At 39.3% G+C, this 27,849-nt stretch overlaps 1 protein-coding gene across 4 annotated transcripts in view; it reads left to right on the top strand.

The window, feature by feature from the left end:
• The window catches only part of NRP1 (neuropilin 1), a 137,605-nt gene that overhangs the window by 56,095 nt on the left and 53,661 nt on the right, over nucleotides 1-27,849 (top strand). For all 4 annotated transcript variants that reach the window (XM_073228962.1, XM_073228961.1, XM_017677045.3 and 1 more), the window contains exons 4-6: nucleotides 3,254-3,481; nucleotides 9,408-9,563; nucleotides 11,414-11,580. In XM_073228962.1, coding sequence (XP_073085063.1) covers nucleotides 3,254-3,481; nucleotides 9,408-9,563; nucleotides 11,414-11,580 — 551 coding nt within the window. The remainder of the gene's footprint in view (nucleotides 1-3,253; nucleotides 3,482-9,407; nucleotides 9,564-11,413; nucleotides 11,581-27,849) is intronic.

The raw sequence follows: 27,849 nt of genomic DNA on the forward strand, positions 1-27,849 counted from the left end.
AATGAAGAAAATGTTTCTCTTTTTCCCTCACTGCACTTACTATAGCCCTTACAGAGACACCACAAAAAGCCACTAACAAATACAACATTTTTGCACGCACATACAGGTTCCTGGGCATTCCTTCCTCAGAAGCCCGTTTAATGGTGTGGGAGGATCCACAAATCTCTATTCTTTTGAAAACTGAAGCACTTCTTGCAGCAATTTCAAGTCTCCTTAAATCACATAAATTATTCTAATCATAGTTGAACCAATAAATCAGCCTTTTGCCTGTCAACCTTGAGGTTTTCTGGCAACAGATTACAGTGCTAAGGAAGATTTAGGCCATCAGAGAGTCCCTGAGGCTGCATTTCTAGAAGACCGCCTTTGCCTGACAGTCACCAAGGCCACTCTCATGCCTCCTGGAGCATTTTGGACACTGTCATTCTCTTCCCAGTCACCCTACTTTCCCCTTCTACCTGTCTCTTCCCAGATGCTGAAACCTTAGGCCCCCAGCTCCAAAATTATTCCCGTTCACCTCACAAAATTTCTTTAAAATTTTTGGGGAAACCCAAGCCTCCCCAACCTTCACTATTCCCCTGTCCCTCCATGGGGTGACCCAGGCCCAAATGCCCGAAGAAGCTGCAGACTCTTTCTAGGGTCTCCGTGTGGGGAAAGGTGGCAGCATATTGACAGTAGCCTTCATCACTTCATATGTTATTTGATTAAGAGTCTGTATACTTAATAATATAATCCCAAAGACAGTATCTTAGCTTTTGTTAGTATCCAACTTTATTGTCGTTAACAACAAGACATGGCCCTCACCTAGTCACAGAAGTACTCTTAGTCTCACAAGTAATGTTGAAAGCAGGGTGCCCTCTGCCTGCTGATGTTGTGTGTGCCTCACGGGCGGCAGCAGTTCATCCATGCCTGGGCACACGGGCTCCTATGCACACCACAGACTCCCTGAACCCATGCCCAATGTGATGCTTTTTGAGGAAATGCTTGCTCAGCTGTGGCAAACTCACACCAGTGGATCAGGGAAGTGTTAAAACACATTTTGATGTAGAATGGAGGAAATAGAAGATCACAAAATCTTTAAGTTTGAAGGGATTTTTTTTATCCTAAAGCCTACCTCCCATTTGTTATGCACAGAATCTGAGGAACAGGAAGGGTGGGAGGAAGCCACCCAAGGTGACACAGCAGGTTAATGGTAAAAGAAGATTGGAACTCAGATCAGGGGTTCTCATCCCTGTCCTCTTCCACTGTCCCATGGAATTTCTCTGGGTTTCATTACATACCTTAGGAAACCTGGCTTAGCTTCCAAAGGAATCTGAAGTGAGAAGGGCACAGTGAAAACATTGGCTTTTCTTTTATTTTGAGAGTATGCCCTTATTTCCTGCCATTTCTTTTTCTCCCATTAAATCTTAAGCTCACCTGGACAACTTTATCTTTTTAAAAGGGAGATAATATTACTGACTGAATTAAACCCTGCTGTTTGCTTTGCTTTTCAAAGCATTTTTTTACCCTATGAGTTTGGAGGTCTCTAAAGTCACAGTTCCTACTTTTTAGAAATAAAGTCAAAGGGTTCCCAATACCATCTATGTATTCTGTGTGAATTAATGGCTTAGATTGGCAGTGACTCATCTCAGAAGCCACCAAATAACTTAGACACAGGTTATAAACTATACGGCACATTTTGTAACCTCTTTACCTGGAATTGACATGGCAAAATGCCATGCTAACAACTTTTAACCAGAATCAAATGAATTAACATCTGAAGCCATCAAGGGGAAGGGGAAGCCATCTCTGAGAAGGCTTTGGGAGGTATTCAAACAAGTCAGACTTCTACAGACCAGGTTTCTTGGGCACATTTAAGAAGTTTAATTCTTCTGTGTCTCCAGCACCAAGGACATCTAATATGTACATAGGGAGAAAGCCATTGATTGGTTTTTCTCAATAGCTGCCAGATGGACTGGCGTGGAGATTTGGCTTACTAACCCTAGCCACTAAACAGAGATTCACTAGATAAACTTAATCTGCACTGATGTCTAATATGTTGCCTCCCATACTTGGCACTTTGGGAGAATATTTAGTTAAGAACCATCTCAACGTACTTTCTTATTTAGAGATGAATCCAGCATGTCACTGCAGTGTGCCTATTAGTCAGACCGTGGTGAAGGAAAAGAATTATTGAACTAAACATCCCCAGATTGGATCCTGAGATTCAGGAGGGCCTCGCCATATCTGAGTCCCAGAGAACTTTAAGAGCTTTTTGAAAATCATGGAGCATTGGTGATTGAAATGCTAACATGTATGTAGACGGGCAGTTTTCCAGTTATGTCATGAGTACCACCCTGTTTAGCACTAGATACCATGAATTGAAAGTGTGGCCTTCAGATAGTCATAAGGTCAATTCACGATGTATGTAGGTATGTGCTTGCCTGATTGAAATCACAAATCACCATAATTTGTAAAGTCTTGATAACACTGAATAGTCATTAAAATTATGCATGATAAATATGGACATTTCATAACCACCCATATATATTAACATATAATTCTCAAGTAGCATATTGTACTGTATTTGATACTTTGAGGAATGAGGAAGATAAGGATGTCAACATTGATATCAGGTGACTTCCAGCCACACAGCCTGTAATCAGAGTTTGATGTGCCCTCACCAACAGCCACCCGTTACTGGCACACCTGTGTCAACACCACGCAGAATGAGTCACTCACCCTGGGTATATGTACGAATTACCTTTCACATTTAGTTTGTCAAGGAGGCAGAGGTCACATCTGGCAGAGTTACTGAGTTGCTGGTGTAGGAATCTGAAACCCAAACTCCCTCTGCTGAATTCTCCCCCTCGCCTTTGTAAATGTTCTGTTCCACCAATAAAGGGCTGTCAGCCTCAAGATTTAAAGATTTAAGCTTGAAGGGGCTATAATTATTTCTCTAGGGCTCTGTTGAGATTTCTGCAGCTTACTCATTCATTGTTCCCACATGATTTTATATTTGTCATTTTTTTCTCTGCAACAGCAGAAGTTTTTAAATTGCTCCACACAAATGGAAAACTAAGGTGAACACAGTAAATCTGAACTTGACTTTCTATACCTGTCACTACTGTGAAAAGCCTGAGTAATGAGTGATTAGGACAATGATTATAATGGCGGGCTTTTTTGAGACAGATATGCTGTCTTTGCCCAGGTTGTTTCGTGGGGAATTCGTTCAAGTGGAATTTTCACTGTGCTCCTTTTTCTCTTTTACTTGTAGGTCCTGAATGTTCCCAGAACTACACAACACCCAGTGGAGTGATAAAGTCCCCTGGATTCCCTGAAAAATATCCCAACAGCCTTGAATGCACTTACATTATCTTTGCACCAAAGATGTCAGAGATTATCCTAGAATTTGAAAGCTTTGACCTGGAGCTTGACTCAAATCCTCCAGGGGGGATGTTTTGTCGCTATGACCGGCTAGAAATCTGGGATGGATTCCCTGATGGTAAGAAGACAGGAAGCATCTCTGAAAAGGGAAGGTTCTGAGGGAAGGGCACTGGGATCCTATTACAAGTGTCATGATACACACATCTTCTTTTTATTTATTTTTTAATAGGTTAAAAGGAGGAGGGAAAATGAAGCAAACTGGTAGCTCTATGTAGAGCAGCGATGAAATATTTGAGCTCCAAAAAACCTTGATAATTATCTAGACCAATTGTCTCATTTTCTAGATAAGGAAACAGAGGCCATGAAAGATTATGCAAAGTCTCATAGCTATTTTTGTGATAAAATTGGTACTAATACATAGTTTCCCAACTAGTGTATTTTGTTCATTTCATTGACCTGCCTACTGGTCATTCATTCATAGACTGTCAAATAATGAGATCTTAAGAGATCAATGAAATCAAACCATTCATTTTACAAATGCAGAGACTAAGGACCAGAGAGGTTAAATACCTGATAAAATTTTAAGGGTGAACTATACATCCATTATGCTGTCAAAAATTTTAGAAATTCAGAACAGGAATGTGAATGTTTGAACAGTCCTAACTTAGATTCCTTATCTGGTCTTTTGGAAATGTTTATCATTGGCAGTTTGAATCACCTCAATACATCCTTTATCTACATTGTTCCTATCATCTAAATTCCTCATACATTTAAAAAATATTTATTGAGTACCCACCATGCAATAGGCACTGTTTATCCACTTGGTAAACAGCCACCAGTGAATAAGACAGTAAACAATGCATGTATGAATTATAGGTATGGGCTGTTAGAAAGTGAGATGTTCTAAAAAGAAGGAAGGAAGGAAGGGAGGGAGGAAGGAAGGAAGGAAGGAAGGAAGGAAGGAAGGAAGGAAGGAAGGAAGGAAGGAAGGGAGGAAGGGAGGGAGGGAGGGAGGGAGGAAGGAAGGAAGGAGGGAAGGAAGGAAGGAGGGAGGGAGGGAGGGAGGGAGGCAGACAGGCACAGCAAAGGCACAAGAAGTTCTTGGGTTAGGGCAGAGGGATGTGTGGGTTGATATTTTTAAAAGGGTGGTCAGGTGAAGCCATATTAAGAAGATGATATTTGAGTAAAGATTTAAAGGAAGGTGGTGGTGGTAGCCATGTGGACAGCTCAATGAAAGTTTGTTGTTTTGATCCTTGTGAAATAGGAGGTGAATGGAAAAAACACACACCCAAATTCTGAACAGAGGGAAATAATATCAAATAATTTGCTACAGCTGCATATTGCTTGTCTTAGTTTAGTTTGGTTTATTAAGGTTTCTGTAGAGAACACACCCTACACAGGTCAGAAAGGGTGGCTTGGAAATTCTTACGAGTCATGCAGTTAGAGATGTATAGCCATCGATAAAGTGGAGTCAGCTATTATTTTCAAGTTGTAGGAAAGAATATTTAAATGAATTGTAAATGAAGAGCAAGTATAATGTGAAAGAGATTGCTTTTGCCTTTGAGATGACTTAAAATTATCAGTGTAATTCGATTTAGATATGTTCCTCAACAGTAAACAGCATTGGAGAAAAACTGCGTTTAGAGAAAGGTTACATTGTCACAGGAGTAAATGGGTGAGTTACCATTAGTTTAGCTTCTTCTTTGCTCTTTTACCACATAAATAGGGTTATGATGATCTTATCTAAACTCCTTCATTAAGTAATGAGAGCTGCCCAAACAGTGCTGATTCCCAAGAACGCAATCCAATAATTAGGAAAACAATATTATAATAGTATTGTAATAATAGTAGGAACATTTAATAATGGGTTTATTTGTTCACAACCCAAATTTATAACCTTCTTTTCTAGAACTTACATTTAAATTGACATCTGAAAAGGAGGTCCAATCAACAAACTTATTTATAATACTTTCAAGAAGAAACACATTGTTAATAGTGTCAAGGGTTTCTCAAAGTAGTAATTTTCTGGCTTTAGAAAATCACTGAGTTGGAGAGAGGAACAAATTAACAATACGAGTTATCAGCCTTGCAAATCTACCACTGTCCTAAACTATGGTGCATTTGACTTACTCCCAGAGAAAACTGGCTTCAGAATATGAAAAATTTGTGTGTATGTTTGTTAAAAATGTACCTGGTCTCACCCAGCCTACATTATATAGCAGCTCTCTCTCTTTTAGGCAGGATGAGAGACTGCTTCCCCCTGGGGTTTTTTCAGTGGCACAAGAAACATTTTGTCACAGTAGTTCAACACATAACGGTTCCTTGCCAGCAAAATTGCTTTTAGTCTTTGATAAGCTTTCCAAAAACAACAACCAGAAGGTGCTGAAGGCTTTTAACCATCAAGTGATTTTATGTTGTATTTTATCATAAACACTAAATTAGATGACTAGTAATTGAAAACTACCCATTGATTCAGACTGACTTTGAAGAAAAACAGTTTACTCCAAAACTCGAAATCCAAGGCATGCCTTTGTGAATCACCCCCCTCCATCTATCACCCTCTGAGGTCTATAGATTCACAAGCATCTACCCTGGAAGTAATTGGTGGAAGTTTACATGGTTTGGGAGCCATTCCTGTCTGAATTACAGAGGCAGACATGAATGCTTAGCTCACACCACGCAGGTACACATGACGTCAGCTCCCGGTCTAGGCTCGGGGACGGAGCTGAAACGGCGCTCGTTACTCGCATTCCAGAACTTATCCACGATCTTACAAATAAGGCTCATAAAAGCTAGGTTGAGTTTTGTTTGGTTTTCATTTACTTTTCTATTAAAATTAACCTTCTACAATACAAAGTATAAGTGATATAAATATAAGGCATAAACATTCCAAAGTATACATGACATAAGCGTACAAAATTTTTTTCTGGGGAAAAGCTGCACAGCCCGATACTCTCCAACAAATATTCTGAGACAGTACACATGGCCTGTCTTACACCTTTTCGAAATGATTCCCCTTTTTTGTGCACTTATTCAAAACACCTCATTTTAAAAGTACCTCTTTATAGTAGATCATTGCCTTTTTTTTTTCACATAAAAAAGTGGTAGAAAGCCAAATTGTGTGATTCTGAGTCCCAGGGTTATAATTATTGAAAATATTAATGGGAAATTTATTTTTAAATGGGGTGTTTCCATTCCTGATTCCAGGCATACCTTTTAAACAACACAGTCACTATATCGCCCTCACAACCGAGAACATACGCTCCCCAAAGGTCTCTTCCCCTAAGAGGTAGCTTAGAGCTTGGTGCTTGCTTCAGTTCTTCAGTGACTCAATATTTGAATCATACTTCTGTTTTTGTGACAGTTTTCATTCATCTCCTTGGCCTCTGAGCCCACAATAGTGGAAGCAGGAAATCCAATGGCTGCCGTTCACGTAAATACACAAATGAGTATACACAGGAGATGGTTAAGATACTTCATCCACTTTTGCTCAGATCAATGTTGCATTAGCTTGCTAGGCCAAGGTCTCACTGTTGTTCAGGAAAATTCAATACTTCTTTGTATTACAGTCGAAAAAGCTTTCACCCTCCTATCTTGAGGGATCCTAAAGAGAATTGCATACTGCTGTCCGGGGGCAATGTACTAAAAGACAGAAGGCAGATTTACCAAGCCTGTCTTCAACATTATAAACCCGTGAGTCATGGAGACTCTCTAAATTATGAGTCTGCATTAGACAAGTTCTCTTCTGTTTGCTCTTTCAAAAAGGCTCCCCTCTCTCCCTCCCCAAAGGAATTGGGTGAGAGTGGAGGGGAGGATCACCAGCCAGAGCTTAAGGGGATGACTGCAACTTCCCTTGTCCACACTTGTATTCTTGGTAAGGTCAGTGGCTGTGGCGATCAGAGAACGACCCCAAGGATTAAGGCTGTAAAAGTTTGCGCACAAACTAGAGAAAAAGAGTTATGAAACCACAATAATGGAATTCAAATTTGGGAAAAAAGCACAGGAGTGTGAATGAACTCTATGCCTCCCATTAAGATTGCAGACCAGAAAAGTTATTCTTTTTGAGGAAAGAAAAGACCTGAGTTTATGGCTATAGTAAGGTATTTCCATGCATTTGTAATGGGCAACTTTGCTCTTCATAGAGAAGGAAAAAAGTATTGAATTCATTTAGAATAAAGACAACCTAGCAGATAACTAGCACTTGTAGAAGAATCTGAGGCCCGGATTAAAGCTGAAAAGAAACAAAAATGAGTGAAAGTTTCATTGTCAGAGATGCTTTCTTCTGCCAACTGGGAAGCCTAATATAACAACATTTTCTTCCCATAATGCAAAGCCACTGTCCATGACCATGGGACTCCCTATAGATTCAACTCCCTTTAATCAACTCCCTTTAAATGGGTCAGCCTCCTTGTTTTTTTTGTACAAAGCAGTCTACACACAAAAAAAATGTTTCTTGGAGAAAGAGGGGATATACAGAGAGAAAATTCTTTGAATTCAAACAAATCAATTACTTTGAATGCGTGGAGAAGTTATCAGATGTTCAAAGTTTCATTTTTTACTAACTCAAATATGGAATATGTAAACCACTTTGGTTTAGTTTGCTTTTAAAAAAAAAAAAAAGAGTGGGCCAAGAGCTGAAAATCTGTGAGCCTAGGATCTGTGTACACTAAACAGAAGGAACTCAGCTGTACATGGGGCCCCAGGGAGATCAGTTCTTGTGGGTTCATTTTTCCAATCACATTTGAAACTTCTCCCAGCCCTCATCAGGTTGCCTTCTTTATCCAAGCTTCACATGCAGATCTTGGAACACCATGGCCTCTGAAGACCCATCTCTCTGGAGAAAGGCCCACCTACTCTGCTTCCCTGAACAAAGCAATAACTCTTAGTTGAAATACACATAACCATGGATTTCTTGGAGGGGAAAATGGTCCACACCAGATTGTCCTTCTAAGTCCAAACCATCTGGTGTATTTTCACCATATGTGTAATGAAAAAAAACCTAGGAAAAGGGTTTTTTTTTGTTTTTTTTTTTTTTTTGTCTTGCTGCTGGTCTGGGCAGGGAAATGGAAAGATGCTCCAAACCCAGAGGGCATCTGCAGTGTCATAGGCAAACTTACAGTTACTAATTGCACTTTCACAAAGGGGTGGCCCAAGCAAGCCAGGTACCAATCTGACTTTGTGACAGCTTAGTTGGTGCTCCAGCCTTGCATCACCTCAGGCACCACTTTTTTCCTGCTCTGCACCATCAGATGGCTGCTTTGGGCCATCTCTTGGCTACTGGACACGAAGGCAATGCAGTCACCTTTGTTAGATTCAGGAGAGAAAAAACTGGGACTGAAGTCAGGCAGATGAATTTTCCTTTCATTCTGATTACAACTTGCTATTATGTGTTAATTATTGGTATCTGTTTCTGAATTTTTAAATTGTCACAACAATTAGTCTTCAGATGAATCCCTGAAGTAGGATATCATCTATTACCCTTTGTCCAAGTGTGTGATGTTTATCATAATAACGCTCCAGGACCGAAAGATGAAATGAGGAAGGAAATCAGGGTTTCTCAGAGTTGGATCAAACCCTTGGTACTGCTCTGGTTACAGGACTGGCTCCTGGGATGCAGGATCTCTTCTTAGGGCAGGAGAAACAAGGACAGGCAAGTCCAGGAGCCCTCAGTGATCCCAGCCTCGCTGGAGTCTTTCAGCAGTGGACTGTGGGCAGATGGGTCCTGGAGATGAATGCCGAGGTGCCAGTTGACAGCCCAAATCTCATTTCTTGCAACTGAAACAAGCATTTCAGTTCTGTTCCTGAAAACAGTCTTGCTCTCTGGGGAATGCAGTTGTGTCTGTTATTGCCCTTCTGAGCTCACTTTAAAATTCTCTCTGCAAACTTGATCCAGTATGTTCACTACAAAACAATTAACCAGGGGAGGGTTGCTTTGGGGAAGAAAACACTTCTGGGTTCTGCTGCAACCCATGTTTGCAAATGGTTATCCTTGCATCTGGTGTAGAAGAAAAGCCATTTTAATGTCTGCAATTCTCTCTTTCCAGTTGGCCCTCACATTGGGCGTTACTGTGGACAGAAAACACCAGGTCGAATCCATTCCTCATCAGGCATTCTATCCATGGTTTTTTATACTGACAGTGCCATAGCTAAAGAAGGCTTCTCAGCAAACTACAGTGTCTTGCAGAGCAGTGTTTCAGAAGGTCAGTATTTATTCATCTCTCAAAGGCCTGCCAGCCACACTCCCTGGGATTCCTCCTCACACACCTGCTGCTGCATGAAACATTAAAGAAATGTTTCGTGAAGTAAAGTGCCAAGAGTTTATTTTTCTCTCTTAAATGGTTTTTATGAATATCAATAGGAAGAACTATTTAGTGTTCTTTCTCCATCAATTTGTGGATGAGAAGGCCACTTGTAAGCCTCTGAATTTACCATAGAAAGTAGGAAATGCAAAATAATACCTGGAAACAATGAAATGCAGCCAAACCACCTACTTGGTACCTTGAATGTGTTTTGGGCTGAGAGTCATAAGAGGACAGGTATCGATCACAGATGGTAAGAACATACCCGTGGTGGCAGCTCATGGACCGAGCAGTCATCTGGAGGGACGGGGCATGGTGGTTCAGTTTAGGAAAACCCTGGCAGAAGCCGTTCTGCTTTTCTTTCTTACATGAATGAAAGTGAATATTCATGTAAAAGAAGCTTGGCTTAATTTCTGTTATAACTTACAATGACAGGAAAAAAAAAAGTGTGTTTTTGTATCCAATTAAAATACTCAATTCAAATAACTCAACCCTTCCTCAAAATTTATGGGTCTCCAGCTCTTTTAAGGGCCAAAGGGAAAAAAATCTGAAAGTACATGAATAAATTCTGTTTCGTCAGTTCCAGCTGCCAGGTTGTAAAGTGTCATAGAAGATAGGGGGTGTTTGGAGACCTGTCCAGCAGATACGCTGGTATCTTTTCTACCAGATTGTAAATAAAAAGGTCAATTCAATTCCAAACTCTTCCTTGTACCTAATTTGTTTGATTAATTTTTACTGGAAAATAGAAATGCTAATTAAATTTCAAAATCTTATTTGTACTTATATTATTTGATTAATTAATTTATGCATTTAGTGCCTAAAAATATTTTTAGTATTACAAATAAACCTCAGCTTATGAAGCCAGTGAAAGAAAACGTTCTTTGCCATAAAATTATTCTGACAAAGTTTGGGAAATGTTTAAGGTTGGTTAGTTGAGATTTTTCCAGGTGGTTGAGAATCTTCTATGTAACCTCCAGAGCTTTTTTATTTACTTTAGTATTTTGGATTCACATTTTCCTAAGGTTGATTATTCATTATTTTCCAATATCCTATTTTGTATCAATGCCATGTTTCCTTGTTCCATGGAGTGTATGAGGCCCTAATGGAATGCATGTTTTCATGATTTATGGTCATCATTGTGAGCATTATTGTTTTCATGCTGTAAAGTGTTGGTGCTCTTTGGGACCATGAAATACTGCAGTTTACCCCTTGTATTTTAATAAAATAAACTAATGATGTTAAAAACTATGACCAGGCCAGGGACAGGGGCCTGAGGACAAAGGGAGTCAGAGAGAGGTAGACTGAGTGCTGATGGCAAAGAGTCAAACGAGGGTGTTAGGATCTACCGTCTACCAGGTATGGGCTGTGGATGGACAGAGCATCTTTTTCACTTTTATTAGATATTGGAGGAAACAGTAAAATTGTTTTTAGATATAACTTTTGGTACATGACATATCTACATACATTCAGCTTTGAAAACAAATCAGAATTTCCATCATTTCCTAATACATTTCTGATAGTATTTCTGTCCATGTGGGTCCAGTTGAGAAAATAACTAATCATTATGAGAATTACAGAGCCTTGATTTTAGAAATTTTTGCCATGAAAATGCCTGTATCAGTACTACACAAGTCCCTCACTGTCATCTTTTGTAAGACTTTATGGAAACTCTTACAGATTAAAAAAAAAGAAATATGCATCTTAGGTCCCCTATGTTTTGATGAGTTTGAGCCATTTTTCTTTCCCTTCAGATTTCAAATGTATGGAAGCTCTGGGCATGGAATCAGGAGAGATTCATTCTGACCAAATCACAGCTTCCTCCCAGTATAGTACCAACTGGTCAGCAGAACGCTCCCGCCTAAACTATCCTGAGAACGGGTGGACACCTGGAGAAGATTCCTACAAAGAGTGGATACAGGTATGTAGCATAAGATGCAGCACATTTTTGGTTGAAGAATTTAGTCATCTGGAGAGGCTGGTGAACAAAGGTAGTGCCATGCCAAATGCCTTCAAATGAGAAGAGAAGGCCCACGTGCAATCACAGCACAGAACCATCGGGTCTCTATACGGTCAGGGAAAAGCAAACCCAGATGACGTCCCTGAAAATTCCTGTACCTTCTCATATGTGAATCTTCACAGAATTGGAGCACAGACATCTCACTTTGGTAACAACAAAATGATTTCATTTTTTCCAACAACTACACGGTTTCTACCAATATGCTCCCTACTTCAACAGATTTTTATTTCCTTGATGAAATATATTAATCCTCCATTTAAACTGGCATGAAATAATTGTATCTTAGAATAAGTTTTTTTATTTACCCAGGGTAGAGAAAGGGAAGAGAGTGGCTGAGATTCACTTTTCCATACAGTCTATATAGCACATGCCGGAGAAGCAGTTTAATGGAGGGCCCTGGTATCTGAGGATCACGTATACACATCTATGAATGAAACGTGCACAGTGGTGTCCTCATGATGGGCGGTGCTTCTGCTTTCATCACATTGCTCTGACACCCTTTCCATGACAGAAACCTTACTTTCCTCTCCGACTCTCCTGCTCTGCACCATGATCTCTAGGACATCCTGGCTCCATGCCCAGTGCCTAAACTTGCACAACCTTGATGTTCGTGTTCTTGGTTCTCAGCTGTTTCACCCATTGTCAGATGAAACATCTGCATCTGGCTGGGTAGGCAAATTATACAAAGTTATCTGCAGAAGGATCCAGGCTTCCTTTTCAGAGTGTAGGCAAAGCCTGTCTTTCCTTCAGTGCTAGATATATAAAAATGACTAATTCCCAGAGAGAGTTTCAAAGCAAGAAAAAAAATGAGGATGATTAATCCCCTACTTTATACATCTACTGCTTTTTCAGTCTTTTGAGCACAAATGTCAAATTTTGTTTTACTTTGGAAAGGTCAATATTAGTTTAACATACACTGAAAGTGAAATGGCCTATTACAGGAGACTGAACTCATGCTAACCTCTAAATGATAACACTGAGAAATGCGCAGAGGGTGAGAAAAGATGAGACTTTTACTTTGGGATTGCTGAATCCTACTCTAGATTAAGTCAGAAATGAAATGAATTTGCCTATGTCAGAATAGCTCTTGGTAACTTGTTTTTCTGCATCCCCAAACCAACAAGCAGTTCAATATGATTGACAGACATGCCTCTAGAGGAAAGCTTGTATTTTGCAGTGCTAAGCATCTTTGCCTGGTAATGTAGTCCTATTCTTGGTAATGTGGAGAGCACTCAATAATTTAGGGACCGTGGTCTTGTAAGAGTTTGGAAATTGCAAGTGTAGCAATTCTTCTGTCCGAGGCAATCCTGTCAGTAGAAACATGGAGACAGAATGGACTCCCACAAAGCATTCTGTCAACAGGACAGGATTTATATCATTCTCAGGAAGCAGGCACAATTTGAAATTGCCCCAGAAGAAAAAAGTCTCGAATTGTCCAATTCTTTCTATCAAAACATGGTCAGGAGAAGCTAGATAACCAACACCCCCAAACAAACACCCCCTTCCTGCTCATGCTGCTAGCCTTCTGTCTCTGGGGTCTGCTCCACACCTTGCTCTGAGACCCAGATGGAGGGAGCAATGTTGTCTGGTACCAAGGCAGAGCGAGACTGCTTGGGCAATCATGCTAGCTCTTGAGGTTCCCTCAAAGAGCACTCCTAGCCACATTCACCACATTCATTGCCAAAGCACATTCCACAGACACACTCAGCTCCAGGGGCAGCAGGTTGACATGCACTAGAGAAAGGAGAGCTAGTAATAGTTGGTGGAAGTACTCATGATAAGGGTGCCATTCACAGAGTAGTTGCCATTTATTGAGCGATTACTTTGTGGCCAGACTTCTACTGAGTACTTGACATTTCTTTACTTAATACTGTGAAGGGAGTACAATTACCCTCATTTTTAAAATGAGGACACTAAGGGTCAGCAAGATAAATAAATGCCCAAGGTCACAGTGACCCACCTTCTAAGCAAGATCTGTCAGAACTCCATCACCTGCTTCTTTACCCTTCAGTGTGCTCTCTCTGTCATTCGTATAAATGCATGTGCCTCCTGTGTAGCCGTCAGCCCCCTCTATTCTCATCCTCATGCTGGGAGGGCCCACATTGAGGTAAGCTAGGGCTTACTGTTTCTAAGCCTGAAATCTAGGTTCCTTGCTCCTCCATCTCTTTGGAAGGTGAATGTCAGAGAAGCTTAGCCTCAGTTCACCTTGAGATAAAATTACCTTCTCCTCCCTCCTGAGCTCAGTGGGCTCATTTGCATGTTTGTTGTGTCTGTGTACATGATAGGTGCTCTTATCCACCCATCACCTAATTATGTTTCCAGCTTTTCGGAAACTCCTTGGAGGTGGTTGGCTTGTTGATTTCATTGGATAGATGTTATATAAATGAACCAGTAAGTACAGCATAATTGAAGCCACAAGCAGGCGGCACATACCTCCAATCACAGGACCACTGGCACACAGACATTTCTATTTATAAGCACATCAGTGTGCGGGTGGCATTTGTTTGCTTTTTCAGCTTGTTCACATTTTGCATGAAATATACCCCCACAAAACATGTTGTTATAGCAACAAGGACAAACACTTGCATGTGTTAAATTAATAAGGCAATACTGGAAGCTGACTTTCCTTCAAGACAGGAACAGTCTCTGGTCCCCATTGTTTTCTCTAGGAAATTACTGAGTGACATAAAAAAACAATGCATCATTAACTGTCAATATGGACGTCCACATTGGTGCTTCCTGTGAGATCTGTTGTCTGCCAGAAAGCTCAAAAACAAGTCAAGAGGCAATTTAGTGAAAAGGAGCATGAAGGGAAATCCCGCCTTGGTTTGCACATGGTCATATCCTGCTCAGAAGGCCACTTCATATCCTGAGTGGCTAAACCCTTTTAACTGTCAGTAACAGAGTTAATCACACTGTAAAAGTTGCCCATTTTTCTTTTCGGAGCATCTTGTCTGTTCTGTGTCCTAGAGCTACTACTTATCTTGTTATTAATTTAGTATTTTTCTTCTTTTGTTTCTGGTTAAACAATCAAGGATTCAAAATAAAGACTCACTGTACCAGTGGAACTGTAGAAATTCTTAATGTTCAAGCACATCATTAGAGCCATTACCCTCTTTGAAACTGAGATTGTTTTGCTATAAAGTAAAAGTAACTTAGCCTTCATTCAAGCTCTAGCAGTCGATGATACCATGAATCTCAGAGAAATCAGCCTGTTTTTATTTTTCATTTCTGCAAACTAAGTGGGTAGCATACATATCTGCTCAGGAGACATGTTCTCATTGATCCTAGGCATAACCATTCACACACAAAGCAGAATTTAATTCGTTAGTTATTTCGGTGTTTTATTAATGATAGTGTTCACCACACCATAAACAGATTTGTCTTTCTAGCTTTAATTAAAGCTCTTGGGAGTGCTTTTGTCCAAACAACTGTGACTTTTCCCTGATTAAAATGCCAGGAGACAAGTTTTAAAAAAGGCAAGAGACATAATGCCTGGATGGGATATGAACTTTGTTGATCCAAAGAAATAAAAGTGGCACTAGGGACTGATCGATCACCACACCCTCCAGTAACTTCAGAAATAGAATTACTTGACAAACTAACTCAGGCTGAAATGGTACTCTTCTCCAAATTTGGGGCCATTGTCTTTTATGGGAAAAATTTTGGTGCGGATTATTTATGCCTTCACGTATTCCAGAGGGGCAGAAAGCAGTTGGCTTCTCAACCACATCCTGTTTAGTTTAGTCAACCAGCCCTGTTATGTATTAATCACACAGAAGGAAACCACCAAGAAGACACTCTCTCTGTAGCTGTGAGAATGCACCAGCAAGCCCCCGAAGCAAAGGGTCCTTCTCTCTCAACTGCATTTTCTAGCATGTTCGTTTTGAGGTATGAGGAGAAGGAAAGTTCCAAAAGAGGGGAGCTAGCACCAGCCTTCTGAGGAAAGCTTGTTTCCATGTTTTCGTTTTGCCTTATATGTATTTCTTTTTGATAAAACTCTACATTTGTAATTGAAGGAACTTTGAAAGCAGACATCAGTAACAAAAGGTCTTAGTGTGGCAAAGAGTTGGGCTGAACTGAAAAAAACCCACCCACAACAACACACACACACACTCAGTCATGCGCAGTCACCCACAACTATAGTGCCAAAGAAGGCAGGCGCCCTCATGACAGTTCAACATGCACAACTGATCAAATCCAAGAGGCCTTTAGGGTGCTTTGGGGATTTTTAAATTAACTGTAAGACATGTTCCAATAGCAGAACTTTGTGTTCCTGTAGCACTTTGCCTTTTTAAAAGCACCTTTGCGTACACATGCCCTTTTGTCTTAGAATGTAAATTATGGAGAATGGAGATTTATATCCCCATCTTCCTGTGAGAACATAGGCTTGGAGTGGTTGAATGGCTCACCAAGTCCTGGATAGGGGAAATGATGCAGTTGTGGGAAAAATCAGGCATATACAATTGAAGTGGACTTCCTTCCTCAGACTTGGAAAGTATCAGGAGGCTTTGAAGAAGCCAGAGGGCCACCAGAGCTGCTGAATCACCACTGTGGTCAGGCCTAGGGTGCAGCTGGCCTGTTCTTAGCTCTTAGGCCATTCACATTGGGAGTTTTTTCATTTCACATTCTTTCAGATGAGGTAAGCTGGGCAGATACCTTTTCTTGCCAGCTCTACAGAGAAAAACAAAGCCAGGTGAGGTCCTAAGGCCTTCAAGAGAAGACTGTCGTTCAAACAGCTAGTTCCTTACCCAGGCCAGAGTGCCTCCTTCAGGCCTCACGGCCCTTCCAGGTTACATACCTGGAAGCTCCCCAGCATCCATCCAGGGCCATGCGTTATCATTGCCAGCAATTTCCAAAGTGGCTCTGTCATGACTCAGTGCCCGCTGGCTGAGAATGGAGACAAAGAGCATTTGAAGGCATGGGCTTGATGTCAGAAGCTAAGAAGGGGCTAGCTATATGTCCCCTTAAATGACAACTGGAATGAAATAACTCATGAATTCTTGGAACTCTTCCCTCTGACACACAGTATCATGACATGTTTTTTAGCCAGCTTAAGGTGGGAGAGAGGAGTGAGTGATGCTTATGCAGTTAGAAGAATTTGTTACCCTTATTTTTATCTTTGAAGTTAGTTGTCTCCCAAATCGAAAGTAGACACTGAAGTAACCTATCTTTAAGCATTAGAATGTCATTTATTATACCAAGTTTCATGTATAGTTTTCTTGTGTTCTAAACATTCTAGACAAATCTTTTGTTTTCTCTTACATTAATGTGTTGAGTGTGGAAAGTATTCCATTAATGGAATAATTTTTGGTTTTTCATACAATTGCTAGTTTCTAGCAGGTTGATAAGCTGTAATATTGTATTCAAAATCAGTCCTGTTTGCTAAATTGGCTGATCTGAAACATATATTGAGCCAGGTTATCCTGATTGTAAACAGTTTGTGCTTATAAATCAGACACTTTAGGGGGGATATTATCTCACTCAGATCATTAGTAAATTGGTGAAATTGCAATTAAATGATACTTTATAAATGTGTAACTAGAGAACTGACAAAAATAGCTCACTGGGTTACTGAAATATGGAATGATGCATGTAAAATATAATGTTGACAAAGTTAGAGAAAATACAGCTGTTCAACTGAATGTTTATTCCCCAGGTGTGCTATGTGTGTGTGAGAGTGTGTGTGTGTGTGTGTGTGTGTGTGTGTGTGTGTGTGTGTGTGTGTTTATTGCAACTAATATTAAATGCTCTTTTAGCCTAAACATTGATCTGGAAGGGAGACTGTTTGCTTTAAAAAAAATTCTCTAAAGTGAGCCTTTGGTTAACTTTTTCTGATTTCTGCATTGACTTCTGCTTCCTGCATTAAATAAATGCTTTGCATTTTACCCTACATACATCATAGACCTGTTTTCAATGAGTAGGTCCACTCCAGAAATCTGCATTCCAAAAGTTACTGTCTCTTGAAGAACTCAGTTCTAATGCTTTCTCTGGTACCCTGCTTTTCCACATTATAGGAAGTCAATTGAAGGAGACACAGAGGAATCATAGATAGAGACAACTTAAATTCATAGTTTTCTGTTGTGTTTTTAAGAATGATATGACTTGGGGAGAACAGAATGCCCATGCACCATAATTATTTAAACATTTTTACCTTATTGGTCATATAGAAAATATCAAGACAATTCTAATCATTTTGGTCAAGTCAACCACCTAACTCGTTTTTAAAGATCAGTTGAATGAATATTCATGTCAACACACCCTAAAAAATATGTCTGACATTTAAAGAAACCTCTCTTGTTTTTAAGATGAAAGACAATTTTGAAAGAGCCACAACTGTTTAGGTAGAATTACACTTAAAATAAATTAATTTGCATAGCATGCAACACATTCTATTTTGCTTATAGTTTGGGTCTCTTATATGCCAGTATTGACTTGGAACCAACATTCATAGTTATAGTTGAGAGAGAATTTTTTTCTTTCTAGGACATCTCAACTTTAAGTGCAAGACTAAAAGCAGGTACAAACGTCATTTTGTCTAAATTCCTTATTTTATATATATATTCAGAGGTAAAGGTATTTGCAAGGCCAAATGGCAAGTTGATGACAGAACTTGGACTAGAATAGTATCCTTGCTCCCACTTCTTTGCCTGTTCAATTGTAACAATATGTGGATTTGGGTCCTTCTTGAAGATGGTGTCCTAAACACCCAGCTAGCACATTTAAATCCCAGCATATCCGTATTTAGTTCCTGATTGCTAAATATTGTCAATTAAATTGAACAATCACTGCAGAAGCATAAACTTAAATGGCTGTACTATGTCTAGAGCAGAGTTTCTCAGTCTGGACAATACAAACCTTCTGGGTTAGACAAGTCTTTGTTGTGGCAGCTTCCTGTGCATGGCAGTCAGCACCCCTGGCCTCCCCACCCACACACACAAACTCACACACACCTGCCCAGTTAGGACATCCAAAACTGTCCCCAGATATTGCCAAGTGTCTTATTCAGGGGAAAATCACCTCCAGCTGAAAACACTGGTGTAGAATGTGTCCAAAGTCCTCACCAAGTCATTTTTTAAAATAATCAGATTGGTCAGCATTTAAGGAAAAAAAACAAGTAACTGGTTGCTTGGCTGGGTTTTGTCACTTCTCAAGCGCTTGTCACAGGTATTACTTGAACAGAGCCATCATCCTTTTGTTTTCCAAAAATACAGACGCATCTGTTTACCTTATGCAGGAAAATAGCATCATAAACCTCCTTGCTTATTTATCTTAAGCTTCACTATTTTTAGCTCTTTAAAAGTGAACTGTTTTGAGCTAAATAAATACAGATGTTATTTTAGAATACTGCATGCTTGGGTCTCAAAATAAGGATGGGATTAAGAAAAGGAAACACAAGGATAAAATCACAGGTCATTGCTGACAAAATTGGTGAAAAATAAGACTGAAATGAGCCCCTCTGCACCTGGACGCTGTGTGTCCCTGACCTTTGCGACCTATTTTAGTTTTTTTGCAATATGTAAATCTAAGGTGGTGATGGTGGTGTTTTTAATTTCAAATGCAATCAACAGCAAGGAACTGTGTTTGAAAGCCTGTCTATGGCTTATTAACTTATCTTTTCATGGAAAAATACTATTAAGTTTCCAATTCTGTAACCTAAACAACAACACAATTAAGAGCTATCAATTACCAGCCAGTTTCATATCTGTGGACCAGTAAGAAGGCAAGGTTGATGGTTTCACATCTGTTTTGGGTGAAAGGCTGTTCCTGTCTGTGGTATTTAAAATTTAAAGAACTTCTGTTATTATACAATTGGGAATCCTCAGGGAGTCAAATGTTAATGAAATCCATAACATGAACAGATTTTATGATAGCAGTTTTAAGAAATTCCTTTGGTGGGGTTTGTTGATTTCTGTCCCGGTGGTAATAATTGTACCTTTTACAGAGTGCATTGATGTTCACATTTAGAAGCAATGGCTATGTTTATGCCACGTGAAATGTAACACACGAACTCTTAAGCTTTAAATAGCTTTTATATCAAATTTGAAAGCCCCAGAGCAAAAGATGTGTGTTCTTCAGAATGGGTAGAACCCACAGTTCCAAACTTTTCTAGCATATTACAACGACCTTCTCCACAGGTGAAAAGGTTCACCCTGAGCACTGCAAAGCCTGGCTGTGGATGGGTATTCAGTGCTCTCTCCTATTTCTCATTTAATACACCTTAGTGCACCATTTGAAAGCTCCACATCAAAGTAACATTTGGGATGCTGACCTGAAACACACACGCACACACACACACACACACACACACACACACAATTTCCTTTCTCCATTTCCACCCACCAGCCTTCAAATTTTGTTCCATTCCACATTCAACTAAAGAGAGGAAAGTAGATTAAATAAAAAATGCTCTGTAAATCCCAATAGTAATAATATGCATTATGCTTTTATATTTCCAACTGTTGAATGGTATAAGCATTAAAGACTAATTACACATGTTATGACTCAGAAAAAACACACAGGTACTTGTGAACGTGACTTGTGTGTTTTCTTTCCCCCAGCTTTCTTTGCCTCAAGGGTTTAAAAAATGCATTTATGACATTCTTCTGAAATCCTTCCTTCAGAAGAATGAAATCATAACTTTATCAGTTTTATTTTTCTTACATTTCTAATTCTTTAACTTACAACTACATCTTCTGAATTTAGCAGAAAGATAAGTAAACTCCTTTATTCTTTGAGCAAGCCTGCGAGAGCTAAAGATAGAATTCTTTAGGAGATGGGTAATTGAGCCTTCAGCTTCTGAAGTTCTTTCAAGCATTTAAGATTCTTTGATTCTATTAAAAATAAATTTACTCTATCAGCTGGTGCCCTGGGCTTTCCTAAATGAAAATACAAATACAGGAAGCATAGCTGGAATTCGTTTTGAGTAGTATTGATAATCATGTGAGATGACACATAGCAAAAATTTTGTTTTAATTAAAAAGATTTTCTCTCCATAGATGATGTAATTGCTCAGGCTGGCTTCACCGTGAAGCTGATTTGAGGATTTCACATAGAAACTTCACTTGTGGGGGTACTTTTCCTTGGTTTGTTTGTACTAGCTCCCAGGGACATGCAGCCCACCAGGGGGCCAAGAGGAAGCCTAGACAGTTCACCACTGATGTCTCTCCATTCTCTGAAGGAAAGAAATATCCGTAAGATACAGGCTTACCTACCACTGCACACTGTTCACACCTTCAAGTCTTGCCAGTACACAATTTTTTCACTTTCTGTAAGAAGATGAATACCAAGTTGGAGTATGAGCATGTGACAGGCCATAATATTAACCCAGAAAAGTGAAGGAAGAAAAGCAGCTCTGGGGTTCCCGCCGTAGGAAGTCACTACAGTTGTCTTAGCATCGGTGACATCATATGTTTACATAGGGCCAATGCTGACACAGATAGGCCCCTATCTCCAAAGAGAGAAGACCAAGACCCAGGTAGACACTCAGGCTAATAGCTTCATGTGCAAGAAATTTGACAGAGCCTTTAGTGTGAGGATCCAGAAACAAAATACAAAATTTCCTGTAAAATGTCCAGTGGGAAATATTCATGAGAATGAAAATTTAGCAGATCATATGAAATATGAAATTCTGAAGAAGGCTATTTTGATTATTTCAGAAGGTACCCAGCACTCATGCAGAGAAGGAAAATAAGCTTTTTTTAAAGTTGCCAATTAAAAAAAAATGAAGGTAGAGCACATAGAATGTTCCTGGCCTAATTATTGAAACATTATTTTAAAAATTCAGACTAGTCGTTGATTCTCTCCATCAACATCACTCCATAGCACATACATTATACTGTTTCTGTAGTTTTAACTAATGTTCCCAAATATTTCATTCATTTACAAGGATCTCTTATTTATTTAGAAAGTTCCATTACCAAGATGGCAACAAATCACTTAAAAATCAGTTACCATGTAAAGAAAAACCAGGCAATACATTTGTTAATTTAACATGATACGTCTTCTAGATAAACTAACTACTAGTCAATAAATGAATCTCAGTTGCTGAGACAAATATGGAGAGCATCTTACATGACCTCCTTCTGGGCTCTCCTGTGTTTTCTGGGGAGTAGTACAGAAAGGAAAAGGAGACAAAAGTAGATAATTTGGGGATCAATCTGACTGTGCTGAAATTCAACTGTGATTATTGACTTCTGTAATACAATAAGCCAGCCTCCTTAGTCTTAAGAAGTTTGCTGTTTTCCCAAAGTTTATGTGAATACCTATTTATCTACTTATCTTTCTTTAAATTGTCTAGATTTAGAATATTCATGTGCCTCGTATAAAAGTCACCATAATTAAAATCTTTTAATCAAAAGTAATTCAGACAGATTAAGGATCAGTTCATTCTATTTCTTTTGTAAATTCTAATACTGAGAGTTTTATTAAAACCCTGCAAAACAATATGTTCTCATTCTTAACTTTACATCTAGAAGTATAGTGACAATGTAATAGAGTTCCTATTGCTGTGAAAACCTGCAAAGTTGTATGCAGCTTTAAAATTTGAAAGGAATTTTTGGCATTTCCAAATATATGCCTTAGCTCCATTTTTTTCTATCAATAAGTCCCCCTGTACCCCCACCAGTCCCACCCCTTCCCCCCATGCAGCAGCCATGTTCACCAAGAAAATATTTCACCTCTTCTCACTTCCAAGTATGGGGTTAAAATAGATGTGTCCAACCACATGTTAAGCATGGTTTTAGCAGATGCATAAATGCAAGTCATAGTTTCCATAATGCTATGGACTTTGAGCAGTGCCCCAAGAATAACATGATAACATGATGTGTTTAGTGTAGCATCTGTGCTTGTCCTCCTATGGTTTGGAAGTATAGTACAGATGCATTTTTCCCATTGGAAATGGAATGGAATGCATGAAATTACCACAGATAGATTTTTGTTTTCAGGACATAAAAAGATTTTGCAGTTCTGTCCACTGACGGCATTTGGATGGCAATGCAGCATGTCTTCAGAGCACAGGACAATCCATGCCTTGTCCCTTTCTTCCAGGAGCATGGAAGTCACTGATCATTATATAAAATTCCTTCATTTTTATTTTTCACTTCCGTCCATGGAGTTTCCAATGTCTGCTTTTCTCCTGCCATAGGCTGGCCTCTGCTCAATCCAAAACTATAGAGCATTATTTGTGAATTGTAATTGCCGGTGATTCTTAGAGAGGAGTTCTTTGAAAATGCATTATTTCAAAGCTTCCCCCACCCCCTTTATAAGTGATCTCCCAAAAAAAAAAACAAACTCAGTATACATACATTTCTTTGTTGAATGGCAAGCTTCCAGCAGGGAAAAAGCTGTTGACCAAATATTAAACGGTGAAGTTCATTTTCATTTCAGCCTTTCTCAGGAATGATTGGCACCCCTTCAGAGACTAACTGTTTACACACACTTTCTGACAACCAGCTGCACCTAGGCAGCCTGTTCTTTCTCTTCTTTCTTGTCTCCAAGGCAGCATTCATTATAACCTTAGGCGGGTGACCCACTTTAATCTCAGTAATCCCATCAACTCCTTGCAGGATTTTTAATGCCAAATAAAGGAGTTTTCTTGGACACCTGCACTTCCAGATTCTCCATCAGCACATGAAACTCTCATTAGCATGGGTCACCCACCTAGATCACTGAGATATACACGGGAAATCAGTGTAAAAGGATGCTGTCAAAGTTTATAGGCCAAGACACTGATTTAGACCACCACCTCCATCTGCAAGTCTTTAAGTTTCCAGAAATTCATCCTTGTGTTTGTTTTTGAAACCAAGCTTTTAAGAGATGGGAGAAAAATTAATGTCTTGACTTACTGCAAAACTAATAATAAACAGGTCATTCTGTTTGTGCTGAAATAGATGCCGTATGAGTACAAAAGCATGTTTATCTTGAATCATTCAGGAATCTCCTTGATAGTGCAGACAAAACAAAACTTTGTGGGTAGCACAGGACAACAGCCTTTAAGATAAAATATACCTTACTTGTACATTCTATGTAGTATTGTCTTCATCTTGTAGGTTTGAAAATCTGTTGAAGCTGCTGATGGACTGGAAAGATGTATGTGTCTGTAATCTAGGTCCCTGTACCTTGGAAAGGCATCATGCAGCCTTGCCTCAGTGCAGGCCAGCTCCCATGAAGCTTTCTTGTGTGGCTATTTCTTAGAGACCATGAGACAAAGAAACACAAAAATCGCAAAATGCCCAAATCTGCACTTCACCTGCCACACAAAACTATAATTCCAACATCTTACAAAGATCATATGTTGATTAGGTGAAACCATGGAAACCTATCATCATGCAATGAAATTTTGATGTTACTTTTTCAAAAATCAGGAAGGGTTTGGGAAAAGTCCAAGATAAGAGATAAATAAATATCCAATACATAAGCACCCTGTGGATGTAATACTTTCAAATAACTTAGCTCTAAAATTAAAAGGTCGAGGAAAGCTTTAAGGAGATATTTGAAAGCCTGATAGTTAAGAGTGACAAAATTATCATTTAAGCTCTGCTACCTTTTGGGGTAACTTCTGGGAGGAGGGACACTACTAAATTAATAAGGGTTCATTTGAGAAATAAATAAAGAGGAAAGCTTCACACAGCATGAACCTAGCCAATGAGACACATAATTCAGCTTCTCGCTTGAAGAGGTAGAGTTTTCAAAGCACTGGAAGTTTTATGAGTAGAGGTAATATTTGCAATTATTAACGTCAAGATAATCACATTCCTAGGTTATGTGAACAAGTTAGTTGCCCAAGAACTTTAACATCAACTTTAAGGATGGGCAGTTGACTTTTATTTGGAAGAAAGGAGTTTTGGATCTTGCCAGCAATGCTCGATGCACACAGCACTGAATTTAAATGCAACAAACACATATTGAGCATCTGCTAAGGATTTGGCACTGTTTGTAGGGCTTGGTGAATTTAAAATTAAATTTATAGGAGCTATTATCTAGGTTATACAGGCAAAACTACACACACACATACACACTCCAATTGCCCAAATGACTAAGGAAAAAATTATTAGAGTCACATTCTTACAGTTAATGCGTGTACAAATGCATCATTATGATCCTCATAATAACCATGAGAAGTAACTAAATGGACTAAGCACTGGTATTTCTGACAGAGAGAAGAGGAGACTAAGGCTTGGAATGGCTAATTAATTTGCTTAACAATGTCCAGGTCACCCTCTGATGTCAAGGCTACCAAGGTACTTCTGGGGCCTGCATGTGGCTTTATGCCACCATATGCTGCCTGCATTGCCCCAGTTTTTTCCCTGTCACCCTAGAATTTGTGGAGTATTTTTAATGCAGTCCATTTGCACTGTATGGGAATTTATTGTTTACCTACGTTTTCCCTCACTGATGAGAGGGCAGGAAGTCTGGTAACCTTCCCTCCCTTTCACCCAAGTATCAAGCGGTTATTTGTGTTACAAATGAATAATTGCCAGTCACCAGCTTCCCTCCACAGTGCAACGGGTATTAGAAACCAAACTACCCACCATGTTCTGAACTCACTACCCTCGCCTTAAATGCTGGAGGAGCAAACAGTATGATTTCGAGAGCAGTGTGAACCCCTGAAGAAAACACCACACAGCTTTTACACTGTTTCACTAAAGTGTTTTCTTTTTAAACATAGTTATAAACATAGCAGAGGACTGGAGGGTGTACGTTAGGCTCAAGAGAGAATCATCTGCCTCAGGCAGACTGGGGTCTATGTCTCACCCCCAGGAATGCTTGGATGTCCAGAGACAGTGAAACCACATTTTAACAGAATTACCTCAGCAGTGCAGTGCATGGTTATAAGCTTAATGGTTAATTACAGATAAGATTTCATTGTCTCTCTGTCACTCGCCACGCACTTCCTGGCCTAGGCTTGTGGACCTCATGGAGGCCCACACAAAGAGCGATGTGTGTTCAGGGGTAGGCGAGTGGAGGACATTTACCCCTACTGTGTAAGGAAATTTTGCCAAGAGATACTAGATAGAAGAAAAATATTCATCATATCAGATGTTTTGAAATGTAGTCAGCTGAGTGGGATTTTTTTCCTATGCCTCTGCCATTAGCTCATTAGCTCATCAACACTGACCTCTTCCCCAGCCAAAGTCTTATCCTCTCCTATGAGGTCCAGTTTGAATGATTCAAATGGCTTCTTTTCCATACAGCCTTCCCTTTCCGGTTCTACAAGTAATCTTTCTTCTTCTGAATCCCCAAAGCCTCATTTTAAATTTCAGTCTTGTATTACGATTATTTCCTCATAGGCCTACTTGCTGCCAGAGCCTGGCAAACAGTGAATGTGTGTTGAATTTAATAGATTAAGTGTTTTTCTCTGGACACTGGCATCCTTCAGTTCACTTTAATTTCACACTTTCAGTTAAAGCATTTATGATGTGTGAAGCACCATAAATGGGTTTTAAGACACATCCATGTGAGCATGCATCTGGGCTCTGCTTATTAGTTTATAGTATGTCCCAAAATATATTTGGCAATGACGATAATAATAAATTAGCCCTTGATCTACATAATACAGTCCTACTGAAATTACATGAAGAGATATTAAGTCTGCTACTAAATTTTAAAATACTTGCCATTCAGATCATTATTTATTCATTCTTCCATTACTGTACCTCTTTGTTTTGGCAAGGAGGAATATCAGGAGCCGAGATCTGCATACACAATCTGCTTGATCTTACAGGATATATAGGGCTGCATCACTGTCGTCAACTGTGTCAGTGGACCCATTCACCTCCCCATGCCTACCTGCCCCCTGCAATTCCCTCATTCTACTAGGAGAACACTCTCCTAATTTCCATGGCTAGTACACATAAACAGTTCACTCCTCTACCAGCCTATGTTCCCCCATAGTGGATGCACTCGCTAAATCCTACTGAGTACTCCCATCTAGCAAGGACATGTCTACGACTGTCCTATGCAGACAGGAGACCTACATTACCTTGATACATATTTGAAGCTGGTTATAATTTTTCAAAAAACTATGGCACATATATTTTTCTCTTAAGAAAATCCAATGAAGCAATTTTTACTATAAAGGTTTTAAGTTAATTAACCAAGTTTCTAGGAATTGCAGTTGGTCTGTTCTGAGTACTTGTCCTCTTTCCAGATCAAAGGATAGGCTCAGGTTTAAATTTAATATAACTGACAAAGCAGGATTCAAAAAATGTTAACTGAAAATATTAATTCCCCGAATCCTTGCCCAGCAAGAGTTCCTTTATCTTAGTTAGAAGAAGGAGCCATTTAAACGTCACTTCCTTGACCAAGGTACTAACAGTCTCTAAGCTACACCCATCTTCAAGTCAACATGGTATTGAACCAACGAAATGTCTTCATTTTAAAAAAGAAAGAGTTCACAGGTCAATGTATGTCTTAAAAATATAAAGCAATCTTTTCTAATGCATAGGGATTTAACCAGCTGTTCTAACTCTTGGTAACAGGTTCAGAGTGCCTTACATGTTGATTACTTGTATCTCAGCGTCTATGAGAACCCCAATAACATTTCATTTTCTCCTTCTTTTTTATCAGAATATATTGTGTCCTAATGTCCAGATTATATAGAATTATCAAGTAAGAGCAAGATTAAAATGGACTATTTATCTGATTTTTTTGAACACAATATATCTGTTCTAGAAAATATGGATGGAAAAAAACTCAGGTTTTGCATAGAATGTGAAGACATTCCATCCATGTTTGTCTTAAATATGTTTCCCAAATTACACTGAGCATTTTCAGGGTTTCACAGCCCAATGCAATGCTTTCAAACCAAAGGTCTTCAAACCTGGTGTTGTATCTGTGACACTGAGGAAACGTAGAACAGGGGTGGTGTCTTACTCTTAGAACAGCATTCTCCTTCACATTTAATCTTTATGGTTTCCTTGTTGTAGTGATATGCATAGCAGGATTCTAGAAATCTCTCTAATTGAAATGCTGGAGTACTAACCGACTGCACGGAGTCCCTTTTGTTTTTTTGCCAATTTTAACAACTACGGCAGATTTTACTATTCAACCAGAACCAGATGGAATGCCAGTTCAAAGAACATATCAGAATTAAATATTTCTTATTTAATTTGGTGCTTCTGATTTATGCAAAAAAAAAATTCACATGAGAGTGAGAAAATGTGCCAT

This window comes from Manis javanica, chromosome 2 (assembly GCF_040802235.1).
Source record: "Manis javanica isolate MJ-LG chromosome 2, MJ_LKY, whole genome shotgun sequence".
NCBI lineage: Eukaryota > Metazoa > Chordata > Mammalia > Pholidota > Manidae > Manis > Manis javanica.